The sequence below is a fragment of the Oncorhynchus mykiss genome, chromosome 30 (assembly GCF_013265735.2).
Source record: "Oncorhynchus mykiss isolate Arlee chromosome 30, USDA_OmykA_1.1, whole genome shotgun sequence".
NCBI classification, from domain to species: Eukaryota; Metazoa; Chordata; class Actinopteri; order Salmoniformes; family Salmonidae; genus Oncorhynchus; species Oncorhynchus mykiss.
The window spans coordinates 20,035,661-20,057,538 of record NC_050570.1 but is presented as its reverse complement, the minus strand read 5'-3'; the positions used below and the strand labels follow the sequence as shown (position 1 = coordinate 20,057,538).

The 21,878-nt window shown below is 43.0% G+C and overlaps 1 protein-coding gene across 3 annotated transcripts in view; it reads right to left on the bottom strand.

The window, feature by feature from the left end:
• Window positions 1–1,199: 1,199 nt before the first annotated feature.
• Window positions 1,200–21,878, bottom strand: part of LOC110521504 (long-chain-fatty-acid--CoA ligase ACSBG2) — a 56,124-nt gene continuing 35,445 nt past the window's right edge. For 2 of the 3 annotated variants that reach the window (XM_021599102.2, XM_036968755.1), the window contains 12 exons: window positions 16,814–17,082; window positions 15,535–15,623; window positions 11,128–11,248; window positions 10,937–11,017; window positions 9,292–9,441; window positions 7,583–7,759; window positions 6,830–7,011; window positions 6,287–6,529; window positions 5,887–6,104; window positions 5,606–5,745; window positions 4,119–4,365; window positions 3,226–3,344 (listed from right to left, as the gene is read on the bottom strand). In XM_021599102.2, the coding sequence (XP_021454777.2) occupies window positions 3,226–3,344; window positions 4,119–4,365; window positions 5,606–5,745; window positions 5,887–6,104; window positions 6,287–6,529; window positions 6,830–7,011; window positions 7,583–7,759; window positions 9,292–9,441; window positions 10,937–11,017; window positions 11,128–11,248; window positions 15,535–15,623; window positions 16,814–17,082 (2,036 nt within the window). Of the gene's footprint in view, window positions 3,345–4,118; window positions 4,366–5,605; window positions 5,746–5,886; window positions 6,105–6,286; window positions 6,530–6,829; window positions 7,012–7,582; window positions 7,760–9,291; window positions 9,442–10,936; window positions 11,018–11,127; window positions 11,249–15,534; window positions 15,624–16,813; window positions 17,083–21,878 lie in introns of all 3 variants that reach the window. The other variant, XM_021599099.2, reaches the window with a different exon arrangement.

Here is a 21,878-nt window from a genome sequence, read left to right as displayed (position 1 = left end):
TCCATAATTATTTAATTTGCCTACATGTCTATTTTTAATAATACCAGCTGTTACTAATGATCCTCAGCAACAACCACATGACCGTGATGACATTTACAGAAGAAGCAAATGAAGGTTAACGAAACCAATGGAATGATAATGTAAGCCATACCAACTGAAGGGAACTAACAGTGAATTGGCAGTTGAATATGTGTTGTTATTAGGCCTACTGAAGTTTGATACTGATAGTGGCTAATATTTAACATGAAAGAAGGGGTTGTATAAGTAAACATTTCACCTGTTGTACTCGGCACATGTGATAAATTAGAATTTGATTTGTTGACATGTTCTATGAAGAAAGAGCAAGTATTTTTTTATAACAGTCTTTGTGGGGTTTTAAGTGTTTTCCTAAAATGTTTGCTTTGGCTACAAACATTATTAGGCGTGTTCCCCCCCATTGACATGGTCAAATAATTCAAGCATAGACTGGTCTTTTTTATTTTTTTGGGCACAAAAAGAATGGCACTGATCAGCCTATAGGTGGTGCTGTGATAGATAAGCAGTCTCACTTAAACCCTCATTTGGCCTAGAAACTAAACTTTGTAGGTGTCTTTCCTCATGCTGAACAATTTTGTCTCAAGGACCCATAAAGTCCGTTAGGATAGATTTTCCACCATTGTAGAAAACTTCTCATGAACCAAAGAATGAAATGAAAGGTCCATGGTATGTCTTTACTTCGTTTGAGAAAAGCTAATGGATGGGTCAAACGATGGCAGAGTTGATAAATCAAAAATCTGATTTTACATGTCTATTTAAACCACTCCAGTGGCCCATCAACTTGAAATCATGGATATCCCTAAAACTAGCCTTGTTTTTTGAGGTCAAATTACTCAAGGAAACTATTAACCGTCCTTTGTATATGTAACTAATGCTAAAAATAATCTTCCCATGAACTATATCAGGTTCGTTCAGCTCTCCGGGTGACTGCTAACCTAAAGAAACATGTTTGCATATAAAGGAAGGTAGTTCCTATGTGATAATGCTTGCTTTGTTATCCAACAAACCCCGTTCATTGTTTCTCACAGCTATATTTTGGATAGTAGTTGATTTTCACTGGGCAGTTACTTTAAGTGGCAACCTGGTATATTTCAATCTCAAAATAACCTGAAAAATAGCTGTCAAATTTGACTTTGCAACAGGAAATGAATGAAACTGCTCAATATTTCAGAATAAATAACCTTTATTTTCCAGCTAGATCACATACATTAAGGTTTCTTTCCTCAGCAGCTGCTAGTTTAAAGATGGCACTGCACATCAACTCTAGACACTTTCTTCCCCACCTGATACTAAAAAGTTTTGAAAGTGTTGAGGGTCAGGTAAAACCGGTATTCTGTCTTTAGATGGCAGTCATGAACTCTCATGGTCTTGTATGCATTTGAAGAGATTGCTTGCTCAAGTGTAATAAAGTTGACTGCAATTGCATTGGACTTTGTTGGTGGTATGGAGCTCCAGACCTTCAGTGTGTATGTCAGTACAAGCTTCAACAGAAAGCTATGACATCAGTTGAGAAAATAACAAAATACAGATACATCACCTTCATTTCCTCCACTTTTGAAAATAATATTTTTCATTCCATATACAACTTCAAACACTACAAGCCAGTCACCAGCTGTATGTGGAAGACCTAACATCTCTAAACTGCAAGGGCCTTGGCATATTCACCTTCCACAGAGAATGGAATAGTATTTTACAAAGGGATCTGTGGATTGCATTAGATTACTTAATTAAAAAAATTCAAGTATTTCAAAAGACAAATGGTGAAAAGTGCTGGAAGCCAGAATAAAACATTGATTTCTTCCTATTCCAATGTACAAGGAGTATCATTTGTACTGACAAAGTGGCCCAAATAAACCCCCAATAATTAAAACTCAGAATTACACAAGGACCTGAACATGTACAGTAGGTTAAAGACATTTCACACAGCATATTCATATACATGAAGTTTAGGGAGAGTATGTGCAGTGTAATAAGATCAAACCCCAGTCCATACCGGTCCTGGGTATTATTGGATGTAGAAGGTTTCAGGATGAACGGTAACTTAATTTTGATACGCTATCAAATTTCCTCTATGTATCCTTGTATTAGATTAAGGTAACTCGGGAGAGAACATGTAATGAACCAGTTTTCAGAAAGACAAACTCAGTTCAGTGGCGCAAGTATAAAGAATGTCACACTGCTTGACAAGACTGATGAGCTGAAGACAGTTCTTTTAAAAACATTCAACTTAATAAAACAGTTTAAATGAAGACCAGAGGAAAGAGGCAATGTAGGCAAAATATATTTACAGTATTTAACAACGGTCACAACATTTTTACACAATCGTTATAAAACATTCCAACAAGACCAGGCAATTCCGCAGATAGTATGACAATGTCATAACACATAGGAAACAAAAAAATATGGCTTGAATGATATGGTTCCATCGCATTGAAAAAAGTGATTTGGATGCTCTCTATTGGACAAGGTAGGTGCAGAAGTTCAACATTGAGCCATTGCTTTAACTAAATCTACAACTTCATTTGTCATTGGCCATCTCTTATTGCAGGACCGCGCTACAACAATGATATACTTCCATCAATACTCTGAAACCAGACCAATGCAGACAGAGCAAAACAATAATAAATAGGAACGTTTGACGAGTGAACACTGGATGTGAAGAAAACTTCCATCAGTTTTTCAGCTGGATAATTCTTTCACATCCAATGTGTCTTTGGTCCAAGTAAGTATTGACTTTGGCAAATGAAAAATAAATAATTGTGAGTAACGCTTTTTCAAAACGTAGCCCAAATTTCTACTACCATTTCCTATGGAAATGTTGGATACTATGCCATTTAGTCTCAAGTATCAAAGCACATTAACCATGCCTCATCACATACAACTCTACTTCATCTATCATGCATTATTGTTCATCACAAAACAAATAAAGTTGAAATAAGCTCATCAATAACTCATCTTCAAAAATCAAAGACTTACAACGCCTTCTCATGGATGTTTTTCCTTAGAACACCCACAAATGTGAACAAAAACCCAATAACCAAAGCAGGAAGCTAACAAAACATTTTCACAGGAGTAAACGGGAACTGCACAGGGAGTGATGGTCTGTATGGTGTATGTGTGAGAGACTTCTGGCTGCAGGTCTTTTGTTGCGGTTCTATGAATTGCTCTGCAAGGGCCTTTATCCCAGGCCTATTTGGGGGGAAGGGAGTTGTCAGGGGTGCTTGGGGTCACCACCTCTTTGTAGAAATGCTCTACTTGCTCTTTGTACATCTTCATGACCACTGGCCTCTTCAGCTTCATAGTGGGGCCTGAGAGAGAAAAAGAGACTGCATCAGCTATACACAGTGTACAAAACTTATGAACACCTTCCTTATATTCAGTTGCACCACCCCTTTTTGCCCTCAGAACAGCCTCAAATCGTCAGACTCTACAAGGTGTTGAACGCATTCCAAAAGGATAGTGGCTCATGTTGACTCCAATGCTTCCCAAAGTTGTATCCAGTTGGCTGGATGTCCTTCGGGTGGTGGACCATCCTTGATACACACAGGGAAACTTGAGCGTGGAAAAACCAAGCAACGTTACACACCCAAACCTGTGCACCTGGCACCTACTACCATACCCCTTTCAAAGGCACTTAAAAATGTTCTTGCCCATTCACTTTCTGAATGGCACACACACACAATCCATGTCTCAATTGTCTCAAGGCTCAATCTTTCTTTAACCTGACACCTCCCCTTCATCTGCACTGATTGAAGGCGATTTAACAAGTTACATCAATAAGGGATCATAGCCTTCACCTGGTCAGTCTGTCATGGAAAGAGCAGGTATTGTTAATGTTTTGTACACTGCTGTTATGCTCATTGACACCCACCACTGGATAGGTGGGGAAAACTACAGTGATGACATGGTCTGCAATAGACTGAGAAAAGGGCAACAAAAACTATTCTATTGAAATTGGCTATATACATCATGGAAACTAGAGTCCAGCCTATCTAATGACCTGGGAAAAAAACATACTGCAGTTAAGAACATGGCACTAAACCAACATGCACACTGTCTTCCCCAGCCCCCCCTCCCCTCACCCAGCTCTCCCCCAGTGATGGAGAAGTCCTGGTCTAGGATGATCCACTTCTGGATGCGCTGGGCGTTGGAGGTGGCGTTCTCGTTCACGCGGTTGATGCCCTCCTGGATAGCAGCATGGATGACCCGGTCACGTCCGCCGGCAATCTCTGAGACTCGCGTGGCATTGCTGCCCAGCTTCCGGCACAGCTCTACGGCCTCTGGCGTCAACTCATCCTCAGGAGCACCAGTGTCTCCATTCACCTGGCACTGAGGGGTAAAGAGACATGTAGTTTTAGTCAGTGAAGGAGATAAAAGAACAACATATGCATTTTTCTTAGAAGGCTGTCTTGTGCATGGATAATTTTTTATGTTTCATTAATCAATGCCATTAACCCTAGTCTAAGCCGGGTGAGGGGGCTAACATATGGAATTGTTTTAAGATGGATCATTAAGCTATTTGATTTAGAATTTTAAGACCCCTTAAGGTATCAAAAAATATAAAATTATTGGATGAAACATTCAATCTGGCATTGCTATTAGCCAATAGAAACACCTTGATTAACAGATTCCCTACATGGAACAGATGGTCCCCCCCCCCAAAAAAATTTAAAGGAAGTTTGTTCTGAATGGTCTGTCCTATCGTGTTTGTGAGAGTCTTCGGCTTTCAAAGGAGTGGTCATAATAGTTAGTAGGCCAAACCGAGAAGACGCTAGACGTTTTTGTGAGAAGACCGATTTTCGGAATGTGTCCTGGTCTGACAAACAATGCTTTAGCTCTGTCACCTTCCACCACAGATGCGGAAGGGAGATATCGGAGGATTGAGACACAGCCCATGCAAAAAACCTCTCTAGCTTAAACTGACCGATTTTTATATTATGTTAATTGACTTCCGTGGGGGTGTGACCATTATAGGCCAAGGGTTAACTGACAATGATACTGTTAACATAAAATGACAACGGCTAGGTTCCAGTTTAACGTTTACTAAACCGTATTTCCACAATACATGGTTGCCATTGCACTCAGGCCAGGTCCATCACCAGTGAGACTACCATGCAGGCATACTAATAACAAGAGTGATAGCACAGTAATAACAGAAATATAGGGATACTTAAAACACGAACTTAACAGACAGCAAAGAATGGCATTGTACAAAATGTCCACCAGAATTTGCCTTAACATAAGAGGAATTGTGATTTCAGCTAAAATATTAGAATCCACTATGACAGTCTTGCCACATCCTATGATTACATAAGGAGTTTACATAGCACTGTGCAATCTCAGAGGCTGCATCTGATTACACATGGTATTTCTCAACTATCAGATACTCTTGAAGTGGCTGCAATAGATGGCCATCTAAAGGATGTTACACAATGTAAACTGTATAACAACCTTGTTCTAAATAGAAATGGTTGTCAGAACTTAGAAGATGACCTTTGAGTTAAACGGGGTATGAGTTGGAATGGGGATTTGGTTTTACACCAACAGTGCTGTAGCTAACTGGTCATACCTTAATGGTGAGCAGCATGGCGAGGAACTTCCTCTTGTCTCCAATGAGCATGGCGTTGCTAACCAGCGACACAGCCTCCTTCACAGCATCTTCAATGGGCACTGGAGGGATGTTCTCTCCACCCGCTGTGATGATCAGCTCTGGGAACGCATTGAAACGGGGTTTTTAATTAGGATAATTCTAACTTGTGGAATCTTCCAACTAACAGGCTTTCAACTAACTTCAGTCGGTTCCGTTTAAAGCTGGGTTCTGGGTTATAGTGTGTAGAGAAGACTGCGTACCTTTGATGCGTCCAGTGACGAACAGGAAGCCGTTGTCGTCGTGTTTGCCCAGGTCTCCAGAGTGCAGCCAGCCCTCAGCGTCCAGGGCGTCCTCTGTCTTGTCGGCCTGGTTTAGGTAGCCCATGAAGACGTGGCGCCCCCAGAAGCAGATCTCCCCATTGCCCTCCTGGTCAGGACTGTGGATCTTAGTCTCACAGCCAGGGATCAACTTCCCAACGCTTGGGAGACAAATCACATACATGAAGAACATACAGTAAATCGACGGCAAATACACTTGCTAAAAGCCAAGGTATGCATGTGCTCGGGCCTGTGAAATTAATTAATTTGAGTTAGCATGGAAATATGTAATGTCAGGCATTGTGTGTTCAGGGGAGTGTGGAGAGTATCTGCTGTAAGATACCTGGTGAGGCGGAATGCATTGGGCAGAGAGATGGTGTGAGGTCCAGTACTCTCACTCATTCCGTACAGCTCGTACACTGGGATGTCTAGGCTGAGGAAGAACTCCAGGGTATCCTTGGTGATGGGGGCGGCACCTGTGTAACACTTGGTGCAGCGGTCCAGACCCAGGGCCTTACGGACCTTTCTGAACACCAGCTTCTTGGCTAGGCGGTAGTTGACAGGCGTCCTTGCCATAGCTCCATTCCTGAGCAGGCAGGAGGGGAAGCAGGAGTTTAATACAACATCCGAACATCTTTACTATATCTTTATACCTCAGGCTGTAGTTCACTACTGTACATACTGTGCTAGCATTATTATACTGTGCGTGGGCATGAGAACTTCTCATCCTGTTCTGTCATGTTTGTGACAGTAGTATTGGCCTTAACAAAATCAAATCAAATCACTAAGAAGTCAGAACCACAGGTGGTGCAACAGGTAAATTAGAACACAGATCCCCCTCACCCTATTCAATAGGCTACATACTGGTTCATACTGGTATACATACTGATTCATCTTGCTGAGGTTAGTCTTCAGCCCCACTCCTTTGGCCCAGACTGCCACCTTCCTGCGCACAGTAGACGACTTGGCCCCGACGGACTTCATCTTCTCCTGCATTTTCTCCCAGACGCGTGGTACGCCCATAAAGGCTGTGGGACGCACCTCTCTCATCGTGTTGACCAGGGAGCCCTGAGAACAGACAGGAAGGGAGGCACACACACTGAAGGGGTTGGTAATCACAAAGCATGTGTGTGAGCAGTGTAATACGGACACTAGCACATTAAGACAGTTCAGCTCCTGAGGACAACTGTTCAAAAGCATTTGCAACGTAGTGCATTTAGTAAAGCTGACACTTATTTTAAGAATAACCTTTTCACAGACAGCAGATACACTAACGCAGTGTTTCCCGTACCCCCTGATTCTACATGTCAACTAATCATCAAACGCTTGACAAGTTGAATCAGGTGTTTTTGTCCAAGACAACAACAAAAAGGTGTTGCTTTTGGGGTTACTTGAGGACCAGAGTTGGGAAACTGCACTAATGAACTGATAAATTGCAAAACAAAGAGTTGTCTTGTGTGAGTAGGTTTCCCCCTTAGGAAATTAATTCAACTTAAACTGCCTCCCTTAACTGGATTACACTAGGTTTAATCTAAAATGAAGGGGAGGACAAGTGAGAGTAACAGACTGCAGAACAATCTTCTCAGTCACATGGAGAATGTGGAAAAGGTCCTCTTCTAAATAAGAATAAGACCATCACCTTCAGTGCGTCTGGCTGGGCGAAATAGGTTGCCCCTCCAACCTTCATGGTGACCCAGATGTCCACCATCTGAGCAGCGATGTGGCTGAGAGGCAGGTAGCTGACAACCATCTCCTGAGACTTGGTGGCTTCTGTCAGCTGGACATGGCGGCCTACAGCGAACGCTGTCCATGTCAGCTACAAAGAGAGAGCGAGAGAGAGACAGTCATTAAAACACCGGTCATTCACAAGTAAACTCGGAGCAAAGGTGGATTTGAATAGATAGGAGGCTACATTTTTACACGTTTACATCACGACACTGATAGTGCATCATTCTCATAGATCTTTACAATGGAACCTAATGTGCAGCCATTTTATTGGTCACGTACACATATTTTGAAGATGTTATCGTGGGTGTAACTAAATGCTTATATTCCTAGCTCCAACGGTGCTGTAACACCTAACAATGCAAATCAAAAAAATTCTAAAGCAATTAGAAATATTAGAATAAGCAATGTCAGAGTCTGAAATATAAAAATATATGATGGGGTGTATTGATATTATGGACAGTATATGAATAGAAAATGTGTACAGCAGTAGTTGTATAAGATGAACCATGACTAGAATACAGTATATACATATTATTAAGTGGGTAAAACTGTATAAACATTATTAAAGTGACCAGCGGTCAATTACTATTTACATAGGGCAGCAGTCTAAGGTGCAGGTTAGAGTAACCGGGTGGTAGCCAGCGAATAACAGTGACTAAAATTCCGGGCAGGCTCCTGGGTGGAGGCCGGCTAGTGGTGACTAACAGTCTGATGGCCTGTAGAGCGAAGGCATTTTTCAGTTTCTCGGCACCTGTACCGTCTTCTAGATGGTAGCGGGGTGAAGAGGCCGTGGCTAAGGTGGCCGAGGTCCTTGATGATCTTACTGGCTTTCCTGTGACACCGGTTGCTGTAGATGTCCTGGAGGGCAGGCAGTGCGCCCCGGTGATGCATGGGCTGACTGTGCCACCATCTGGAAAGCCCAGCAGTTGCGGATGGTGCAGGTGCCGTACCAGGTGGTGAAACAGCACGACAGGATGCTCTCAATGGTACATCTGTAGAATATTTTCAGCCTCCTGAGGTTGAAGAGGCACTGTTGCACATTCACCACACTGTATGGAGCCTCCCGAGTGGTGCAGTGGTCTAAGGCACTGCATCGCAGTGCTAGCTGTGCCACTAGAGATTCTGGGTTCTGTCACAGCGGCGCACAATCGTCCCAGCGTCGTCAGGGTTAGGGGAGGGCCTGGCCGGCAGGGATGTCCTTGTCCCATCGCGCACTAGCGACTCCTGTGGCGGGCCGGGCGCAATGCACGCCGACACTGTCGCAGGAGTTAAGTGGGCATTGTGTCAAGAAGCAGTACGGCTTGGGTTGTGTTTCGGAGGACGCACGGCTCTCGACCTTCGCTGGCACCACTTCCTGGCACCACTCCGCCAGGGCCCTCACCACCTCCCTGTAGGCAGTCTCGTATTTGTTGGTAATCAGGCCTACCACTTGTGTTGTTTGCAAACTTGATGGTTGAGTTGGAGACGCGCGTGGCCACGCAGTCATGGGGGAACAGGGAGTATAAGAGGGGGCTAAGCACGTACCCTTGTGGGGCCCTGTGTTGAGGATCAGCGTAGCAGAGGTGCTGTTGCCCACCTTCACCGTCTGGCAGTCTAATGTTACTGGTGGGTGTCACTCACATTGTCATGGCTGAGCATCACTCCTTTGGGCTGCCCCGTGGTCCCTGATGTGTAGATCAGTGTGCAGCACTGGTTGGGTTTCTGGGTAGCGATGATGTCATCCAGCTGAGTGTTGGACTCATCACGGCCCAGCTCCATAAACTCCGCCCACTGTGTAGAGAATACAAGATAGTCAGGATTAGAGGTCGACCGATTATGATTTTTCGACACCGATAATTGGAGGACCAAAAAAGCCGATACTGATTAATCGGGCGATTAAAAAAATAATATTTGTAATAATGACAATTACAACAATACTGAATGAACACTTATTTTAACTTAATATAATACATCAAAGAAACATGTTCAATTTGGTTTAAATTTGATTTAACTAGGCAAGTCAGTTAAGAACAAATTCTTATTTTCAATGACGGCCTAGGAACAGTGGGTTAACTGCCTGTTCAGGGGCAGAACGACAGATTTGTACCTTGTCAGCTCAGGGATTTGAACTTGCAACCTTCCGGTTACTAGTCCAACACCCTAACCACTAGGCTACCCTTAAGTTCCTTGCTCAGAACATGAGAACATATGAAAGCTGGTGGTTCCTTTTAACATGAGTCTTCAATATTCCCAGGTAAGAAGTTTTAGGTTGTAGTTATTATAGGACTATTTCCCTCTACCATTTGTATTTCATATACCTTTGACTATTGGATGTTCTTATAGGCACTTTAGTATTGCCAGTGTAACAGTATAGCTTCCGTCCCTCTCCTCGCTCCTCCCTGGGCTCGAACCAGCAACACAACGACAACAGCCACCATCGAAGCAGCGTTACCCATGCAGAGCAAGGGGAACAACTACTGGAAGGCTCAGAGCAAGTGACGTTTGAAACGCTATTAGCGTGCGCTAACTAGCTAGCCATTTCACTTCGGTTACACCAGCCCCATCTCGGGAGTTGATAGGCTTGAAGTCATAAAACAGCGCAATGCTTGACGCACAATGAAGAGCTGCTGGCAAAACGCACGAAAGTGCTGTTTGAATGAATGTTTACGCGCCTGCTTCTGCCTACCACCGCTCAGTCAGATACTTAGATACTTGTATGCAACGCAGGACATGCTAGATAATATCTAGTAATATCATCAAGCATGTGTAGTTAACTAGTGATTATGATTGATTGTTTTTTATAAGATAAGTTTAATGCGAGCTAGCAACTTACCTTGGATTACTGAATTCGCGTAACAGGCAGTTTCCTTGTGGAGTGCAACGAGAGAGAGGCAGGTCGTTATTGCGTTGGACTAGTTAACTGTAAGGTTTCAAGATTGAATCCCCCGAGCTGACAAGATGAAAATCTGTCGTTCTGCCCCTGAACAAGGCAGTTAACCCACCGTTCCTAGGCCGTCACTGAAAATAAGAATGTGTTCTTAACTGACTTGCCTAGGTAAATAAAAGCTATTTAAAAAAAGGCGCCCAAAAATACCGATTTCCAATTGTTATGAAAACTTGAAATCGGCCATTCCGATTAATCGGCCGACCTCTAGTCAGAATACAGTGGGGGGGGGGAAACAAACCAGCAGGAACTGTAGTGCGTTATGAACACTTCTAAAGGCACAGAAGGCATTGATCCAACTTCTAATGTTCGAATGAAATCGAAATAGTTTGACACGCATACCGTGTAGAGGTTTGGTCTCTTCTCTTTAAGTGCATCTTTGTACTGGATAATGGCTTTCATGTGTGGCAGCTTGTCCTGAACCTGAAGGAAAAAGAGGAATAAACTGATTAAGGTTAAAAAAAAGGATGAAGGTATCCCTGATGTATTGATGAATCTAAGCAAATCTAAAGCTCTCCATCCTCTGTGCTTACCTGTAGGATCTTCTGTAGCTGTTTGTGGTTCTCCACCACGATAATGTTGGCCTTGCAGTTCTCTGCTAAGTACTGGCACGCCTCTGGGGAGTTGGTGGTGTAGATACCCACTGCAAACCCACTGGCAACACAAGACAACAGTGAGTTATGTTGATTCATGGTCCATGAAACTCAAGATTCCTTTCCCACAGACAGGTTTGGCAACTCTGCTAGGTAAGTATGTATTTCATAAAGTTATGCTCATCATGAAAGAACAATCCAAGAACAGTCTGTACTAGGTGTGTTAAGGTTCACCAAACCTGTGGTTTGGTATATATATTGCATAAAAAAAAAAAAAAATTTAATTCACAATGTACCTTGCATTGTCTGTTGTTTACCGGATTGTTACGACTCTGATGCTACGTTTGTAACTATATGGGAGGTGGGAATTTACTAGTTGTGACGTCGTAAATACCAGTTGGATGCATTCATGGGATTTGAACTCGTCGAGAAATGCCGAGTGGCTAATTTCCAACAAGCAGTGTCAACCATAAACTAAAAGTACAGCCATCATGCTTGTAAACAAATTATAGAGTGTTCAAAACATTGCGTTTAACTGCCGAAAAATCTGTCAGAGGGGCCATTTCCTTAGTAGGTGACAGAGGTCACCATGTGAGAGAAGTGGGTGCTCAAGATGAGAGACTAGTTTCCCCAGTTTGAGGGCCGTTCAAGTGGATTTTTCCCAGTCGTATGTCTTAACTTCCCACTTGGTTACGATGGCACCATGACACTGCCTTCTTCAGTGCCAAATGCATACGTGTGACTCTCAAAAGGCAGTGTGTGTCACACGGGACATATCCAATTCTGAGGTAATGTGATGGGCCATCACTGTTAAGTAAGCGCAACAGGGTGCTTTGGACAATTCATTGGAAACTTCTGAATTGGTTTGCTTATATAGAGCAGGTACTACCCATTTGCTGAAATGGGTGCAAGAGGGAAGTTCGTAACATGCGTTTCAGTCTTGCGCCGGTATACTGGGTTGATGTTGGCGTAAATGTGTAAAAATATGAGGCGTTGGCAGCTGCATTATTCTCATTGAGTGCGGCAACATTTATCGCAGCGGTCTAAGGCACTGCATCTCAGTGCAAGAGGTGTCATTACAGTCCCTGGTTCGAATACAGGCTGTATCAGATCCGGCCGTGATTGGGAGTCCCATAGGGCGGTGCACAATTGGCCCAACGTCTTCCGGGTTTGGCTGTCATTGTAAATAAGAATTTGTTCTTAACAGACTTGCCAAGTTAAATAAAGGCTAAGTAAAAAACTATCCACAACTCTGACCATTGTCGTTGTAATCTACCGGGAAGCAAAAATGTTCCCAAACTGGAGATCTAAACAATGACACATTATCCTCCAATTCTGGTATATTAAGCCCACCATGCCATCGTACAGAACTACACTGAACAAAAACGCAACAAGTATTGGTCCCATGTTCCATAATCTGAAATAAAAGTTCCTTCTAAAATGTTGTGCACAAATTGGTTTAAATCCCTGTTAGTGAGCATTTCTTCCTAGCCAAAATAATCCATCCACCTGACTGGTGTGGCATATCAAGAAGCTGATTAAACAGCATAATCATTACACAAGTGTACCATGGGCGGGGAAAAATAAAGGCCACGAAAATCTGCAGTTGTGTCAACACAATGCCACAGATGTATCAAGTTGAGGGAGCATGCAATTGGCATGCTGACTGACTGTCCACCAGAGCTGTTGCCAGGAAATGTAATGTTAATTTCTCTACCATAATCCGCCTCTGTCATTTTAGAGAATTTGGCAGTACGTCCAACCGGCCTCACAACCACAGATCACTTGTATGGCGTTGTGTGGGCAAGCGGTTTGCTGATGTCAACGGTGGCGGTGGAGATATGGTATGGGAAGGCATAAGCTACGGGACCATGAACACAATTGCATTTTATCGATGGCAATTTGAATGCACAGAGATACCGTGATGAGATCCTGAGGCCCATCGTGAGTCCCATTTTTTTTTTTTTAAAGGTATGTGACCAACAGATGCATATCTGTATTCCCAGTCATGTGAAATGATCAATTAGGGCCCAATTAATTTATTTCAAATGACTGATTTCCTTATATGAACTGTAACACAAGTAAAATCTAAGAAATTGTTGCATGTTGCGTTTATATTTTTGTTGTTCAGTACAGTTCCCGGCTGCAGTGAAAAGGCACCACAGCAAGTGTTTATTGCGCTGTCCGTGCTGAAGCTGCAACATGTCAGCCATTTACTTTGTTTTTGACTTAAAAATCCCTAATTTGTTCAGGAAAAACATTCCCTCAACCCCTACACTTATCATAATCACATAAATAAATTAGTTGTAACAAACTACGAACACAGTAACAGCAAAATGCATCTCAGTGCACTCAGGAGGATGTCAAAAAGAAGCGCAAAACAGGCAAATGTTTGCTGGTTTCTCAGGAGGGAAAGGGGAAGTCAGATCTGTGGAAGACATTTGACTGACATTTGACATCGCACTGCGGTGAGATTGCCTGCAATGACAACAAGCTCAGTCCGATGATGCTGTGACACCGCCCCAGACCATGATGGACCCTCCACCTCCAAATTAATCCCCCTCCAGAGTACAGGCCTCGATGTAACGCTCATTCCTTCGACGATAAACGCAAATCCGACCATCACCCCTGGTGAGACAAAACCACGACTCGTCATAGAGCACTTTCTGCCACTTTCTGACTGGTCCTGCAATGGTGAGTTTGTGCCCATAGGCGATGTCTGGTGAGGACCTGCCTTACAACAAGCCCTCAATCCAGCCCCTCTCAGCCTATTGAGGACAGTCTGAGCACTGATGGAGGGATTGTGCGTTCCTGGTGTAACTCGGGCAGTTGTTGTCATCCTGTACCTGTCCCGCAGGTGCGATGTTCGGATGTACCGATCCTGTGCAGGTGTTGTTACACATGGTCTGTCACTGCGAGGACAATCAGCCTGTACTTGTCGCGCAGGTGTGATGTTTGGAAGTATGCTTGGGGTCATTGTCCATTTGGAAGACCCATTTGCGACCAAGCTTTAACTTCCTGACGGATGTCTTGAGATATTGCTTCAATATATCCACATAATTTTCCCACCTTATGATGCCATCTATTTTGTAAAGTGCACCAGTCCCTCCTGCAGCAAAGCACCCCCACAACATGATGCTGCCACCCCCATGCTTCACGGTTGGAATGGTGTTCTTCGGCTTGCAAGCCTCCTCCTTTTCCTCCAAACATAACGATGGTCATTATGCCCAAACAGTTGTATTTTTGTTTCATCAGACCAGAGGACATTTCTCCAAAAGTACAATCTTCGTCCCCATGTGCAGTTCCAAACCGTAGTCTGGCTTTTTTTAATGGAAATTTTGGAGCAGTGGCTTCTTCCTTGCTGAGCGACCTTTCAGGTTATGTCGATATAGGACTTGTTTTACTGTGGATATAGATACTTTTGTACCCGTTTCCTCCAGCATCTTCACAAGGTCCTTTACTGCTGTTCTGGGATTGATTTGCACTTTTCGCACCAAAGTACGTTCATCTCTGAGACAGAACGCGTCTCCTTCCTGAGCGGTATGACGGCTGTGTGGTCCCATGGTGCTTATACTTGCGTACTATTATTTGTACAGATGAACGTGGTACCTTCAAGAGTTTGGAAATTGCTCCCAATAAATAACTAGACATGGAGGTCTTGGCTGATTTCTTTTGATTTTCCCATGATGTCAAGCAAAGAGGCACTGAGTTTGAAGGTAGGCCTTGAAATACATCCACGGGTACACCTCCAAATGACTCAAATGATGTAAATTAGCCTTTCAGAAGCTTCTAAAGCCATGACATAATTTCCTGGAATTTTCCAAGCTGTTTAAAGGCAGTCAACTTCGAGTATGTGAACTTCTGACCCACTGGAATTGTGATAGATTATTTAACTTATAATTGACTAAACAATTGTTGGAAAAAGTACTTGTGTCATGCACAAAGTAGATGTTCCCAAACTATAGTTTTGGCAAGTCGGTTAGGACAAGAAATTTGTGGAGTGGTTGTAAAAGGAGTTAATGACACCAACTTCCGACTTCAACTGTATATACACACACACACTACTATTAAGCGTTTTAAATATTTCTCTATTTTCTTTCTATCATTGGGAAGGTCCCGTAAGTAAGCATATCACCGATAGTCCATACCTGTTTACGAAGCATGTGATGAAGAACATTGGATTTGATTTTGATCTCAGGTCTTTGGCTATAGCCACATAAGTCACTTAGCTACACAAAATAGACTGGGCTACAGTAGATCAGTGAGAAGGGAACATTCTGTACATCACACCCTAACATGACAGGGAGCGTGTCAGACCCCCTAGTGAACAGAAGTATAGAGACTCACCCAGCCATAATGGCAGCAATGTCAGAGATGAACCACTCAGCAGAGTTGAAGCCCAGAATGCCAACCCCATGGTAGCGCTCCAAGCCAAGCTGTGGACACAAACACTGCGTGAGAAAAAGACCTACACATAGATCTCAAATTGCCACCTAAAGAGGAACATAACAGATATAATGCCTGTTAATATTCATTTTTTTTCATAAGAGTTCAGATAAAGGGGAAGGTGAAACAAAGCCAAATATAGACTACAGAGGGTCTTTTATAACAGGAGTAGTAATAAAATACACCATTGTGATACTTATACAAGAAATGTACAGCTGCTTGCCTACGTGGCAATGCAGAGTAGCACGACTCTCCCCCTCCAAGTAGGAGGCAGTCAGGTTCAGATGTGGGTATGTGTGGCTTCCCCTGGGCCTGAGCCAGTCCTAATCCTCACTCGTGTATAATGTGGAGTTTCACAATAAGTAACATGGCCTGGGACGATAAACCGAAAATTATCGACACCGACCATACCGATCACTTATCGCAGGCATTTCGCTGATATCGTTCACCACGATAAGTAGCCTATCCTAGAGAAATGTGAATTTTGAAATAAAATAGGTGATTGATGTTTGTAGCCATCAATTGTCCCATTAAACTAGTAGTAGTTTAAAGGATAATAAAAAATATATATGGTAGGGCACATAATAAACGTATCGTTCTATTCATCTTTACCTCATTAATTCAGGTAATTTATCGTTATGGATTTGTGTCCATATCACCCCACTCTAGTGTGGCCTGCATCTAGATGTTGCCCCTAGCAGCACACTGCCTCTACCTCCCACATTTCATCTCACCCTACGCATGCTGGTGACAGTGACGCAGTCACCACGAGGTTAAAACACACACTGATCTGAAGTTAGGATAGTGGACTATGATCAGTGAGATGGGAAGTTATCAAAAGCCTCCTAAAAGGGCCCACATCCTCCACAGTGGTTCTCTTTTGCTTTGGCTTCATATTTAGTTTGAGGATACATTGTTGCCTTGCCAAAATAACTTGTTCTCATACTTTGATTCACTTTAGGAACGGATGTTTATAAGCCTTTGTTGTGACTGGAAATCTAGGAGACACTTACGCCAATAAAATGTTTTATAATAATACTTTACAGCTCTTATCGGTGTGGAACCCTCAACTCCTACCATTATCTTACCGTAACTTTGTTCTGACATCCACATTTACAGCAGTAGTGTCAGTTATGGTCTGATTTCCATAAGTACAGTTGGTCTGTGTGTTTAGTCTCACCTTGAGGAAGCTCTTGGCAGCGGTGCGGCAAGCCTGGTAGTACTCCTGGTAGTTCATGGTCTTCATCTGTTCTCCCTCCTTCCAGCCCAGGGCGGTGTAGCTGCCAAACCTCTCCACTGCAGTTTTAAACATCTGGTCTACAGTGACTGGGGGCTCAGATGCAAAGCCCGACTCCCCCATCCGCAGATTCACCTCCCCGTCACCCCTGGACGTCCACCGCTCTGGCTCAGCCATAGCCAGGGACAGGGAGTCTGGTCGCTGGGCACTCACTGACGGAGAAAGGAGAGGGGTTTAATTTTTTTTAACCAAAGAAAATCAACTGAGAAGGCGAATGAGAGGCGTGTTTGATTTGAGAGCATTGTCTAGACTCACGTTTGATTGCACCTCAGAAAAGAGGGACATTTCCCTTTCCGGACAGTTTAGTTATGTTGATGGGCAATGATCCATCCAATTTCTTCCGACACTGAGCAAATTTCAGGTCTGCTGAATGCAAACTTTAGATGTGAAAATTCTGTGCAACTTCTGGCACATGTTTACAGTGAACACTGAGGCTGTACCGACTAAGTTAATTTTAACAGTGGCAAAGTAGGCTACCGTGGCTATTTGATCATAATGTAGGCATTTAAAAAAAATCCAGGGCTCGACGTGAACCTGTTTAGCCACTCAGATACGGTGGTGACAGACAATGTATTGTGTTGGATGCAAGAAACTACTTTACAAAATAAAATGCATTATTACCAAGATGCAGACAAAAAAAATGTGCTACCCCCTGCAATTGGCAGCTTAGCTTATTCAAGCCTTTCCCAAATAAAACACTGCCCCATTTAAGACATAAAAGCTGTTCACCTGACTCACTTTTCAAAGATTGCTAGAAAATGTACACGTTTTGTGAGCACTCGCAGCTTAGAGAGAACATTGGTGATGGGCATAAATGCCCAGTCTGCACACGCAGGCAAATCAATCTGTCAAACGACTCCCAAACCCTATGAGGAAGTCCAACCAATCACTTTGAATGGCGTGCCTGCTGCTTACACAGACAATCTCAGAAATTAGCTTTAGGGATATGAGGGAGGCTGCACTGACTTCTGGTCTTAAATCCCAATGTTCCCTCCACCAACAGTGTTCCCTCCACTGTTGGTAGGGGGAACACGAGGACTGCTGCAGTGTTGGTGGAGAGCCAGAGGCAGTGGGTTGTCCTGGCCTGGCCCCCAGAAAGTTTCTGCCAGTAAACAAACAAACAAACACACACACACACACCAGGCCCAGTATGAGACACCAATCTGCCCAACACCAGACAAAACAAGGGAGGGCCAGACAGGGGATCCCAATAACCGCATTGGCAGCCCACAAGGAGAGCTCCCACTAGTAGGGACTAACAGGGCAGGAGACTAAACTGTGAACCTCTCAGAGCTAGTTAAATGGTTCTGTTCAATAGTTAATTAATTAATATTATAGCCGGTTGGGAAATCCATTGATTAGGGCCTAATTAATTTATTTCAATTGACTGATTTCCTTACATGAACTCTAAGATCTTTAAAATGGTTGCATTTATATTTTTGTCAGTATACATTACATGGCCAAAACACATCTCATTCCAAAATCATTGGACATTATTATGGCGTTGGTCCCCTATTTGCTGCTAAAGCCTCCACTCTTCTGGGAAGGCTTTCCACTAGATGTTGGGACATAGCGGCAGGCATTTGCTTCCATTCATGAGGTTGGGCACTGATGTTGGGTGTTTAGGCCTTGCACGCAGTCGGCGGTCCAATTCATCCCAAAGGTGTTCGATGGGGTTGAGGTCAGGGCTCTCTGCAGGCTAGTCAAGTTCTTCCACTTCGATCTTGACAAACCATTTCTGTATGGACCTCACTTTGTCATGCTGAAACAGGAAAAGGTCTTCCCCAAACTGTTGCCAAGAAGTTAGAAGCACAGAATTGTCTAGAATATCATTGTATGCTGTAGCGTTAAAATATCCCTTCACTAGAAACAAGGGGCCTAGCCCAAACCATGAAAAACATCCCCAGACCATTATTTCTCCTCCACCAAACTTTACAGTCGGCACTATGTATTCGTACAGGTAACGTTCTCCTGGCATCCGCCAAAACCCAGATTCGTCTGTGGGACTGCCAGATGGTGAAGCAGGATTTATCACTCCAGAGAACGCGTTTCCACTGCTCCAGAGTCCAATAGCAGCGAACTTTACACACTCCAGCCGACACTTGGCATTGGGCATGGTGATCTTAGGCTTGCGTGCGGCTGCTCAGCCATGGAGAACCATTTCATGAAGCTCCTGACGAAGAGTTATTGTGCTGACGTTAATTCCAGAGGCAGTTTGGAAATCAGTAGTGAGTGTTGCAGAGGACAGATGATGTTTCCTCTCTACGAGCTTCAGCACTCGGCAATCGGAATGGTGGCATCCTATGACTGTGCCACGTTGAAAGTCAGAGCTCTTCAGTAGGGGCCATTCTACTGCCGGCGATTGCATGGCTGTGTGCTCGATTTTACACCCCTGTCAGCAACGGGTGTGGCTGAAATAGCTGAAACCACTCATTTGAAGGGGTGTCCACATATATGAAACACTGCATTGCCTAAAGTAATTATTTTAAGCCTGCTACGCTAGGTTAGCCAGAGACAAACTATAGAGAGACTAAGCTATAACTCACCTAGTAAGTCTTAAGTCTTATGGCTGAAATCCCGCTACCGGGATCGATATGACAACAGCCAGTGAAAGTGCAGGGCGCCAAATACAAACAGAAATCTCATTATTAAAATTCCTCAAACATACAAGTATTTTACACCATTTTAAAGATAAACTTGTGAATCCCACCACAGTGTCCGATTTCAAAAAGGCTTTACGATGAAAGCACACCAAACGATTATGTTAGGTGGGTGCCTAGTCACAGAAAAAAACAAAGCCATTTTCCAACCAATTAGAGGAGTCACAAAAAGCAGAGAGATAAGATGATCTTCATCAGTTGACACCCATAGGACTTCATGTTACACAATACATGTATGTTTTGTTCTATAAAGTTCATATTTATATCCAAAAATCTCATTTTACATTGGCATGTTATGTTCAGTAGTTCCAATTTTGCAGAGAGCCACATTAATTTACAGAAATACTCATAATAAACATTGATAAAAGATACAAGTGTTATACATGGAATTATAGATCCACTTCTCCTTAACCTGTTTGGGATAGGGGGCAGCATTTTTACGTTCGGATGAAAAGCGTGCCCAGAGTAAACGGCCTGCTACTCAGGCCCAGAAGCGACGATATGGAAACTATATTTATTAGGTGTACTCTGGCATTTAGAAAACCCCATCTTGAAGGTATTCACAAATTTCAAATGAATAAATAAATTCACATTTCAAAGTGTTGAGATTTGTCAGTTGGTCAGTAAACACTCTGTTGCTCTTAAATCAGTGGGGCTTTCTCTTCCATCCACCTGAAGTGCAGTACCATGAGGATCTGGCTGAGGCTGGTACCATGGCCATGCGTGGCTATTGACTAAAGAAGTATTTGGTCATAAACAGTCCCCACTGAACTCCCAGAAGGTTCCACCCACAGCTTTGTGCTGTTGACCGTAGACAACACAGTGCTCTATGGTCAGCCTAACACTGAACTTTCACTTTTCCAATGTAAACAGATTTTTGGATATAAATATGAACTTTATCGAACAAAACACACATGTATTGTGTAACATGAAGTCCTATGAGTGCCATCTGATGAAGAGCAAAGGTTAGTGATTAATTTTCTCTATTTCTGCTTTTTGTGACTCCTCTCTTTGGCTGGAATATGGCTGTGTGTGTTTTTGTGAGTAGGCGCTGACCTAAAAATAATTTGGTGTGCTTTCGCTGTAGTCTTTTTAAAATAGGACACGATGGGTTGATTAACAAGAAGTTAAGCTTTAATTTGGTGTATTGCACTTGTGAATGTATGAAAGTTACATATTTCAAAAAAATATTTTTGAATTTCGCGCTCTGCCTTTTCAGCGGAATGTTGTCGAGGGGTTCCCATAAGAAGTTAATGCAACCGGTGTGTCAGATTTCAAAAAAGCTTTATGGAAAAAAAGCACACCATGCAATAATCTGAGTACAGCGCTCAGACACAAAAACAAGCCATACAGATACCTGCCATGTTGGAGTCAACAGAAGTCAGAAATAGCATTATAAATATTCACTAGTCGTGCTATAAATTCACAAACAACACAAAGATTCCTTGATGCTCTTCCAGACTCCCTCTGCCTACCCAAGGACGACAGAGGACAAAAATCATTAACCACCTAACTGAGGAAAATCATTTAACCTTGCGCAATACCCTAGATGCAGTTGCACCCCTAAAAACTAAAAACATTTCTCATAAGAAACTAGCTCCCTGGTAAACAGAAAATACCCGAGCTTCCAGAAAATTGGAACGGATATGGCGCCACACCAAACTGGAATTCTTCCGACTAGCTTGGAAAGACCGTACAGTGCAGTATCGAAGAGCCCTCACTGCTGCTCGATCATCCTATTCTTCCAACTTAATTGAGGAAAATAAGAACAATCAAAATGTATTTGATACTGCCGCAAAGCTAACTAAAAAGCAGCATTCCCCAAGTGAGGATGGCTTTCACTTCAGCAGTAATAAATTCCTGATTCATGATTATTAGAAAGCAAATTACGGACTCCTCTTTAAATCTGCGTATTCCTCCAAAGCTCAGTTGTCCTGAGTCTGCACAACTCTGCCAGGACCTAGGATCAAGAGAGACGCTCAAGTGTTTTAGTACTATATCTCTTGACACAATGATGAAAATAATCATGGCCTCTAAACCTTCAAGCTGCATACTGGACCCTATTACTACTGAAAGAGCTGCTTCCTGTGCTTGGCCCTCCTATGTTGAACATAATAAACGGCTCTCTATCCACCGGATGTGTACCAAACTCACTAAAAGTGGCAGTAATAAAGCCTCTTGAAAAAGCCAAACCTTGACCCAGAAAATATGTTTTAAAAATTAAAAAAAAAAAGATATATATATAAAAAAAAAAAAAAAAAAAAACACAATCGGCCTATACCGAATCT